The following is a 10,831-nucleotide window of genomic DNA, read 5'->3' on the forward strand; positions in this document are numbered from 1 at the left end:
TTCGCTTTTTTCCGAGATATTGTGTGATAGCGTGAGCCGACATCATAAGTTATTCCTTTCCCTAACTAAATTCTAAGGACTACTGGAATGAGATACTAGGTACAAAACTAAACCTTTATTGACAACAAAAATAACGAAAATAACTTCAAAAAAAATACGAAGAATGAAATCAAAATGATTCAACTTAACTATGAAAATCTTCTAAAGAAATAAGGACCAAATCATAGTCACCCAATTATTTAAGGAAATACAGAAATAATTCATCTGTCATTCAAATCATAAAAATGTCAATGAATACATTCAGGTCAATTCATCATTAAATGTCACACCACTCCCTTCCTTGAAGAGGAATGAGAAGGAGGGAGGAAGGAATACCTGTAAAAGAACAAGCGTAATATTAAAAACCAGAAAATGTAAAAAATGCAGAAACACAAGATTTCACTGCCACAGGGGTAACGTAACGTCTCTGCCCATAGTTCTGAAAGAAAAGTTTAAGATGTTTATGAGCGGTACTCGCTTCACCATTGTCCTCTGGAGACAGTTTCAGTCTGGGTGTTTTTCTCTGTCACCCGAGCACACACTCAAAATACGGTTCTCACTTTCCCACTCATTCTATGAAGAGCACGCATTATATGGGATTTGTCAACGCACATATGAACATACTCTCGTGGCATCGTTTGAGGTCAAAGTACGGTAAGACACGCCTCTTGCCATGTGGGGCGTCACGAGTTACCTGGTCACACACGTACTCGCGCACTCCACTTGAATGCTTTCTTCAAATCCGGGTTTATAACCGGTTCACCTTCTAGAATGTTCTAAGCTGAAATCGCATTTCCCTCCTGTGTCTTGTCACCAAGGAGCTTCTATGACTTCTTGTGGTATCAGCGAATGATTCAGCATTTTCTACATGCTGTGTATAGTCGAATGGTCCTCGAACAGCTGACCCATCTTTTCAAAGGTCACCTTCGTGAACAGTCACATATATATATATATATATATATATACATATATATATATATATATATATATATATATATATATATATATATATATATATATATATATATATATATATATATACATATATATATATATATATATATATATATATATATATATATATATATATATATATATATATATATATATATATAATCAATGCTTCCTAAACGCCGCTTTAAACTCCAATTAGCTTGTCAGAAATAATATATTTTTTCATATAGCGTTGTACGAAGGGAATTTTAGTTGATTATTTCTAAATGAGGGTCGAATGGGAAGGACAAGAACTCAGGACTACAGCGGACGCATTAATACACGCCAGCAAGTGAGGCATAAGTGGATATTGGCTCCCACCTACAAATCCCGTCGAACTCAGGTGTTTGTATTTGGAGACAATATCCACCCACCTCTGCCACACGGTCAACATGGCAGAGGTGGGTGGATATCATCTCAAATACAAAACACCGGAGTTCGACGGGATTTGTAGATGGAGCCATATCCACTTATACCTCACTTGCTGGGCGTGTGGGTTAATGCGCCCACTGTAGTCCTGAGTTCTTGTCGCTTCGCTGGTTCGAGCCCACGGACGACGAACTTATAATCAACTAAAAATTCCCTTCAGTAACATATATGAAAAATATATTATTTCCTAGTAAATTTAATTGGCTATTAAAGGACGTTTGTAGCTACTGATTGTATATATGAATCACGGTGATGTGATAAAAAGTCATATAATAATTATATATATATATATATATATATATATATATATATAGATATATATATATAGATATATAGATATATATATATATATAGATATATATATATATATATATATATATATATATATATATATATATATATATATATATATATATATATATATATAGATATATATATATATATATATAGATATATATATATATATATATATATATATATATATATATATATATATATATATATATATATATATATATATATATTATTCTGTTTGGAGTTTGGGGTGAACATAATTTATTGAAAAAGAGAATGGAGAGAGTCAAGGCCGCCAATAATTTGCAATTATTATACTTAATATAATTTATTTAACAATAGCAAGACAAATGAGAAAACAGCGAGGTAGGGCCTTAACGGTAATGCAAATTATAATGTAGAATTACTTTATACTTTGTACAAATGGGGTTTCACTAGCTCGACTAATGCAAGGCTTGAGAGTGTGAATGGAGTTTGGTGGGATGCAGTGGAATCCAGCACAAATAGCACATTTCCTGTAAAAGAAAATGCCTGAATTTATAATGTGTCTAGCATGCACACAGTCCCTGACACGATTATCTAATTATTATTTCCACTTGGTTAAGGATGCAGGAGATACTATGTGATGAGGTAAGCTCTCGATTGAGCCACGCTTTACACAAGATGGCGGCGCTGTGGTCAGGTGACTAAATCCAATGGAATGTAATTTCACTCAACAATATAATTAGACACGAGGGGTTTAGGAGAGGAAATGGCTTTCCCTTTTGGTCTGCCAGTTATAAAGGAATAGAGGATTGAATTTTGGGATGAGGATTTTGACAGGAGGGTGGAGGGGAAGAGGATTTTAGGATTCGGTGAGGCTGTTGAAAACTAAGGATCTTTCAGACAGACACCCACCTGGATTTTACTTGCATTGCACAAAGAGTAGTTGAAGGAGAACATGTGCTTTGCCAGAGTGATCATCGGTTGAACACAGTGATAGGAGGGGCCAGTTGGGTTGGACATCGAACTGGGCACCACATGGGATTTTAATAAGGCCTCTGCTGGGTTGGTCATCATTCGAAGGATAAGTTGAAGGGTTTCAGGTTGGTTGTCAGGAAAAGCGTGGCGGGAATGGACCGACACCATCCGTTCTTTCAGGTTTTAGCACGGGGAAAAAGTAAGCAGGAATGGGGATGTCTGCCCTCATAGAGGTCAGTATGAGAAGCAAGGTGAGCAGGATCGACTGACACCGTCCGTCCTTTGCAGAAGTTAGTATGAGAAGAAGGAACCCTCGCGTTGCAACTCTCGTTGCTGCCCGCAGTCAGTTGGGCGGACCTTGCTGGGAGAAAGTTTGCTGAGTTGGGCATCGCCATCAGCTTGGCTGCAGCCAGCCGAGTTCAGACCCAGGGAAGGGCTAAGGCAACTTACGCTGGTGTCACCTGGAAATGAAATACCTTGGAGTAGTAGACTGGACAGAGGGTATGGAGGGGTGGAAGGTCTCAAGGTGTGGGGGATCATGGGAAATGGCACCATGTCTCATACAAATTAGGTACATCTTTCAAAAATATTGACTATTTTTCAGATTTTTAAGTTGGGGGGGAAGCTGCTATCTGTTATAATAATATATATATATATATATATATATATATATATATATATATATATATATATATGTGTGTGTGTGTGTGTGTGTGTGTGTGTATGTATATGTATGTATGTATGCATGCATGTATGTATGTATGTATGTATGTATGTAAGTGTGTGTGTGTGTGCCACAATGATTGTGTGTGAAACAAAAGACTTTTTGATGAATGTGGCCTTTTAGCTTTAGAATGGTGTGATTTAAGTGCTTATTAAAAACTAAAAATACAGATTTTATTCACAACGTAAATAAGATGATCTCACTTTAGGCTGAATGTAACTCTTGAAAAATGGTCTGGCGGAAGTTCCATTTGGACTTTCCTATTCTTATAACGGCTCCTCACTCTCAGCTCAGCCGCTAAAATAAATTCGTTTGCTCTAAGTTCTTTCTGCGTGAGATGTCTGGGATTGTGAAAAGGCTGCCTTTCTTTGCATGCTCTGCTGCTGTCGGTCTCTTTCTCGTCGCTTCTCAGCTAACATACCAGTCGCCCTCAGCTCTCAGTTGAGTGTTCGAGCCTATTTTCTGCTACCACCAGGCACAAGTCTGGAAACATCCTGGGGAAAAAAAAAAAAATTATGAAAAACCTCTTTTAAAAACAAAGTGGACAAAATCTCACCAACACCTTACTAAGAATCACTTCAAACAAATACGCATTTAAATGAAATTAGCAGCATCTGATAACCGTTCCAGAATAATACAGAGAATTAGGCCCATTTCACACTAGGCACCCGCGGCCATCACCGGTAGCAGTCACCAGATTCTTTGCTTTGAAGAGCCAGGCAACCGCAGGAATGTCCTAGTCATGACTGTCAGAACAGAGGATGGCATCCAACGAGGAGCTTTTTGTCCTTGCCTTATTTCCCAAAAAGAATAAACGTGCTCCAACGAGGAGAGCACATGTGCATCAGATTTTATTACCTAGGATAAACAGTGGTCTGACTGTAACACACCCTGTACAGCATTTATGTGCTGACGAGAAAGAATCTTTCAAGTCTTTTCATATTACTAAACCATCCTTTGATGAGCTTATCAGCTTCTTGAGGAATGATATCCCAAGGACAGATACAAGCGTGAGAACACGCACAAGGACAGAAGGGATGCTAGCTGTAAATTTGAAGAAAGTCTTAAATAAATAATCTTATGCATTTGCGATAGAATATCATATCAAAAATACCAGATCTATTTGTAATTTTTATTTGATGAAAAATACAGTACCTATCTACAACGTAATACAATGTGAGGTTCATATTTAAAAGAAATTAAATCACTCACCCGGCTGCTTTCATCAGAAACGAATGGTAGGCTAATAGTACCACTGTAGAAGGAATAGATTTTACAGAGGAGTTTCTGTTTTGAGCTGGTCGGTTCCGAAGCTGATGATGACTCCATGAAATGTTTGGTGCTGGGTATAGTATAATTGTGATGGTTGGTAAGTTGTAGGGACAGTAACCACTGCTGGTATCAACCACCACGGTAGTTGGCAGCTAGTAAAACCCAGCAACCCGGAGTCCACAAAAATGCCGACTTTGGCCGTCTGTAATTCTGGAAATATTCAACCGACTGGGATGAAACTCTGGCTTTAGAGGTTCCCACTAAGGTCTCCGATCGTGTAAAACTTCATCCAAATCCGTTTAGCCATTCTGGAGATCCAGATATCGATTTAAGGCATTCAGGGGATGTGGTAGCGGGGTGGTGGGTGGGTGAGGGTCCTAACATACCTGCGGAGCAATAATGGTAAGGGATACAGCCATGAAACTTAGTTTATCTGAAAGCTCGTATTCTGGAGGGACGCCTTTGGGGGTTTGCTTTTTGAAATAAAGAATTTTAAAGGTACTGTGGGCCATTCAAAGTAGCCCCAAAATTCAAATTCCTGATGCTCAGGTACGGACTGCTCACAACATCAGAAGAGACGCCGTTTTCTTAATACGTTTGAATAGCAAGTGGTGTTCGAGCGATATCAAAGCGTCGCATTGCAGAATCACGCACGCCTTCACCAATAACAATACTGAACAGCCGTTGCAAAGTTTACGATTCTTCAATACCTGTTAGAATCAAAGCGGCGCAAGCAATGAAGGAGGAGGAGACAGGTGAGAGGAGTGAGAGGAGGGAATAGAAAGGTGGTGGGCAACAGCAGTGGAAGACGTGAGGGGTGTGGGCGGCAGGTGTAGGTGGTGGTGGGGCACCTGGTACAGACAAACAGGATAGGTGTGTGTGTGTGTATGTGCATACCGTATGTTAGTTAGACATACAGGAGACAGCACAGACACATCTGTAGGTTGCCGACTTGACCACAGTCGCAACGCACGTGAATAACGCCTTCGGGATGTTGTTACTGCTGGCCGCTCGGCCTCACTTCGCTGCTCACTGTTTCACCTCGATAACTGCTGCCTTTATTCATTTTTGCCGCATCTCACTGTTGTCACCTTTCACCAAACACTTTGGAATATTAATCCTGTGCGCTTGTGTTGTACTTTCGTACTTACTGAAGAACATTCGGAGAGTTGTACCAGCAGCTGTTTGATATAGATGAAGCAAAGAGTTTACAGAATGCTCAGCTTCACATTGAACCGTCTTCACCGGTTGTTTTTCTACAAAGCAAGCAAACAGCCGCTTCCACCAGCATTAAATTGCCGACTACTTCTTGGCAAAACCCGGCAGTGACCTCAACTCCGAAGAACGATGTTAAAAACGCGCCGAGCCTTCAGAGAGCAGTCTACGATGGCTTGCAGCTCACACGAAAGCGCCTTATAGCGCACAATGTGCCGTGACGCCGAGCGTAACCGCATCAGATAGCAGAATTATCAACCCTGTAGTGTTAAAGCCAGAGTATCTCTCTGAACCAGTACAACAGATTTTTATAGGCTCAGCTCAGACATTGTTGTTAATAAAACATACTATTTTTCTTGAGACAGCGATAGTCTGTGTCGGCTTGCCGCAGGGCAAGCTGACACGCTGGGCTGAGCAAGAGAACATACGTGTAGCTGATACGGCAGACAAGTGAATTGTTCACAAATGTGTTCTGCAGCAGATATCACAGCCTGCACGAATAGCTTTCTAAGAATGAAACAGACTGTAGTATTGACAGGACATTAAAGCCTATTTCACGAAATACTTTCAGAAATATAGTGTTGTGACTGAAAGCTTCATTGTATGAAAGCACAGCAGCTGTGACTTCTCAATTAGTGCTTGTTCATGATTCACTTTCTACTACTTGAAGATGTGTTGCAAAAGAGCTGTTCATTAGTTCACTTTCATATACTGCAGCATTTTTTCGGTAAATTATTGAGCAAAATTTATATGTTTATAGTGTAGTGTGTAAGACTGTTTGGCTTGTTATTTTTCCATGGTAAACAACAATAGCCAGTGAGACATAGCCAACATGAGTTTTGTTCATAATGTTTATATCATAGCAGCTTAGAGAGCGGCATAGTGAGAAGACGTTGACACCAAGAGTTGTTGTGCAGCACTACATCTCATTTATTGTTGGCTGGCTGCATTACGCCCGATTACTCGTCGCTTTACACCCGTAGCACGTGTTGCAGATCTCCGGTGCTTTAAGTCGAAAGCACCTAAACAAATGCCAAATATCTGTCTTTCACCGAATCGTGCGCGATTCGACAGTTTTCTCAATATAGTGTTGTAGATGCCAGTTATTACAGTTGTTAATATTTTACTGGCCACAAAGTTAAAAATAGTCAAGCATTACATTCGTAGTTTAGTGGTCGTGTGAAAGTTGGCGTGTCTCCACCTCCTCCTCCTCCTCCTTCGCTTGCCACCTGGTGCACCAAATGCAATATCATTGGGCCGCGACTCACTCGCCACTGGCAGCCACGCACGGTGGCACCTTGTTCACATCATCTCCTCCTGCCAGTCATCAGTACCCCGGAATTGCGCCATCAACATTACGCACAGCCCGCTTCCGTTTCAGGACACGCTATCGGAACATGCTCATCACACTACCATCTCACACGTTACTTCTACATTCTTTCAATAATACCGTTCTTCTTTCTTCTCTTCAGGCTCAGTCTGTTAACTCAGGTCTCATCAACTCGAAATACGCCGCTCATCACCATTCTCAGTTGATACCTCGTTGGTCACGCCATTTTTTCATGCAGCAGTAGCTTGCGTGACATCAGCACCAAGACACACCTTCCTGATTCATCACGCTGGGGGCGTTGGCAGCGGGCGGTTTGTCTCCGGTTCTTTCATGACCACCAGCGCCAGCCGTTAACGCAACAGCACGCAGCGGCAGCCGCCAGCAGCAGCGCATTCAGCACGGGCTCATCAACACCTTCCACCGCTCCCCCACAACAAGCCAGTATGAGCAAAGCCAAGGCCGTTGTCTTCGCAGTCTCGCCGCGCGATGTACCAGGTTACTTGAGCGCACCGCAGTAATATATTATCTGCTCAGGCACGCAGCGTTCTTCAGAACCAACACGAGCGGGGCACAGCGTTCTACAGCCTCTTTTCCGCAGCGATTTGTCGTACTCAAAGCCTTCGTCACACCTTCATCTCTCGAGTGCCAACATTCTCAGACGTAACAGTCACATCATCAGGCCTGGCTTTCACTCATAAAAGCTGACATCTTAGCCAGCTCGCCGTGCTACAGTTTTTCTGGACATCTTCTTTTCATTCCAACTTCGCCCACTCACCCGCCAGTTACGCCTGCGCCAGCCATTGCTCGTCGCCACGCCGACACGGGGTTTTGTCATTCAGCATTCTGTGTTGGGTCACGACCACGGACTCGCACGAGCGAAACCGACCGAAGCCGTCACCAATGCCAAGCGAAACACGATCATTTTCCAGCGACAAAACAAGCCGGGCGAGTCTTCGATGATTTGTAATAGTTTCGTTTTTATCGGTCAGTTTAATCATTCTTCAGTATTTTTTTTTAAAGAAGAAGTCGCCAGCATGAAGTTCACTGTGGGAGAATAAAGTTGATTTATTTAAATAGATTACGATAAGTAGATTATTTCAGCTGTTGAATACAATAGAACGTTACAGACCACCACTTTGCGGTTGTAAGATTTTTTAGAAAGAGAAAAGAGAAAAGAATATCAATATAACAGCAGAGAATAGACAAAAGAATACTGAGGTTGTCGAAATGATTTCTATAGTCTACTTCGACTTTAGCCAGAATGTACCATTGTTTTCGTTGATATAACAGATTTTAACACTTATCAAATAGCTGTGAGAGGCAAGCTGATAGAGCTCCACAACTGACTGACTAAAAATTGTTAAAATCTGATTACATATCAAGCGAAAACCAATGAGCATTCTAATTTCTAAAAGTCCCGAAGGAGGTAAGACTGCCGAAGAATCATACAAAATTTCCGTGCTTATCTGGTATGAATTTCCGAATATTTGCTTTGTCTGCGTATAAAAACTCGCTACTTATTCTACCTTTATTTACTTATTGTCTTCTTTGCTCTTTTCTCTTTTCTAAAAATCTTACAGGCTGCCGGCCCGTGCCAGCACAAGGCTAGCTTAATCTAAAACGAGTGAACATTTCAAATGTGTGCATTCTATTCTATGGCGGTTAATTAAAAAGTGAATAGTCTGTAACGTTGTTTCCCGTGACTATTTGTATTCAACAACAAGAATAATCTACTTATCGTAATCTATTTGTCATCAAGCAATACTCCCACAGTGCAAGCTTTATGCTGTGACTGCTGTAAAGAAAATGCACAAGAAAAGAAGAATGGTTAAAAATAGACTTTCGATAAAAACAAATAAACACAAGTTCATCAGAACTCACCCAGCGGTCGCATGTGATCTCTGGAGAGGTGGTCGGGTAGTTTTCCTTAGCATTGGTGACCCAGCTTCAGTCAGGGAACTTTTCCTTCGTGCAGGAGATCCATGGAATGTTGGTGTTGGCGGAAGTGTGGGTGTGGGAGAACCCCGTGTCAGTGGTATTGGCGACGAACGTGCAATAGGAGAAGCAGCATGGGCATGGCTTGGCGAGGCATGGGCCGAACCTGGAGACGAGTGGGCGGATTGCGAGAATGAAAGAGAGGCATGTCCAGGAGAGCGTGGCACTGGCGACAGGCGGGGCACAGGTGAAGTGGCACATGAAGATGAAACAGATGATGACAGTGATGACCGCGGTCCTGGGGAGTGTGGTGGTGGCACTCGGGGGATGGGAGATGTTGGGGGAAGCTGAGGAGATGACCTCCCAGTAACCAAAATCATACCCCCCGGAGAAAGCCTTGGAGAAGGGGGAGGGGCAATATCAGGAGAGTTCTGGGAACCACTGTGCCCCCACTCGTGGTGGATGAGGACTGGGATGTAGAGGACCCTTCTGTGCCTGGAGGTGGATAAGTATTACTGCGAAGGTCACGTAAATTGACCCTGGGCACATCAAGGCTGTACTTGTAATTGGGGGACTGCAGGGCATGAGCAGGTCGAGCAGCCAAGCTGCTACTCATACTGGTATTAATGGGGGGAGGCAGTGGAGAGGTATTTGATGTTGTGCTAGATGCAGCTGCTGCTGCAGCAGCTGCCACTGCTGATGCTGTTGCGACAGCAGCAGCAGCTGGGCATGATGGATCCACATGAGGGGCCGGAGGCAAAATACGCCCACTGCCAACACCCCCGAAGGTATGATGACGAGGTAATCCAGGAAGTTGTCTTGGATGCTGATGTCCACTAAGTGCTGCTGCATGAGAAAAATGGCTGCCAGGTGGCCGGACATTGTTAGCAGGTGGAGAGGAGTGGGGTGACGGGCCAATGAGGGGGGAATGGGGCGAATGGGGCGGCATGACTTCCGGGTTGGTCATGAGACCTGGAATTGGAACTGGGATTGGAACAGGCACAGGTATAGGAGAGGGGGAGAGAGGAGGAGGATGATGGTGGTGGTGGTGAGGATGTAGAGTTGGGTGAGAAGAATAGTGAGGATGGGAGTCGTTTTGGATGTGGTGGGCATGGAGAGCCGGAAGAGACCGATGAGACGGTGGTCCTGGGGTAGGCGGGAGCTGTGCATGGTGTTGGTGAGAGGGTAAACAGGCCGGGATGTTATACTGAGTGACTGGAGGTGTCAAAGGAGGAGATGATGTAGAACCCAAAGACCGTGACGATACCAGCCGCCGTGCAGGCGTGGTGGGTGGCGTAGGAGTAGGTGACAGCCCTTGAGAAGGTGGCGGAGTGGGTGGAGGTCCCACGCCCGATACAGTATGAGGGGTTGGCGAGCATCGCAATGATAATTTGCGCATTTTGAGGGCACCGGAGTGGTAAAGCAGAGGAGGAGGAGGAGGAGATAGAGGAGGAGGTGGAGACCACGCCAACTTCACATTACACGACCACTAAATATAATGAATGTAATAACTTGATATTTTAATAACTGTGGTAATTAAAATATTAACAGCAACAATAACAAATACCACAACACCACACCAACAGCACTTACATATTAAGGAAAAACTGTCAGATCACTTTTGATTCGAAGTGAAAGAC

At 42.9% G+C, this 10,831-nt stretch overlaps 1 protein-coding gene across 1 annotated transcript; it reads right to left on the bottom strand.

Annotated features, from left to right (window-relative positions):
• Positions 1–9,567: 9,567 nt before the first annotated feature.
• LOC136827169 (uncharacterized) lies at positions 9,568–10,590 on the bottom strand. Its single transcript, XM_067084938.1, has one exon. It carries the CDS (start codon positions 10,588–10,590, stop codon positions 9,568–9,570), a length of 1,023 nt encoding a protein of 340 aa, XP_066941039.1.
• Between the last annotated feature and the right edge of the window lie 241 nt (positions 10,591–10,831).

The sequence above is a fragment of the Macrobrachium rosenbergii genome, chromosome 41 (assembly GCF_040412425.1).
Source record: "Macrobrachium rosenbergii isolate ZJJX-2024 chromosome 41, ASM4041242v1, whole genome shotgun sequence".
Classification (NCBI taxonomy): Eukaryota; Metazoa; Arthropoda; class Malacostraca; order Decapoda; family Palaemonidae; genus Macrobrachium; species Macrobrachium rosenbergii.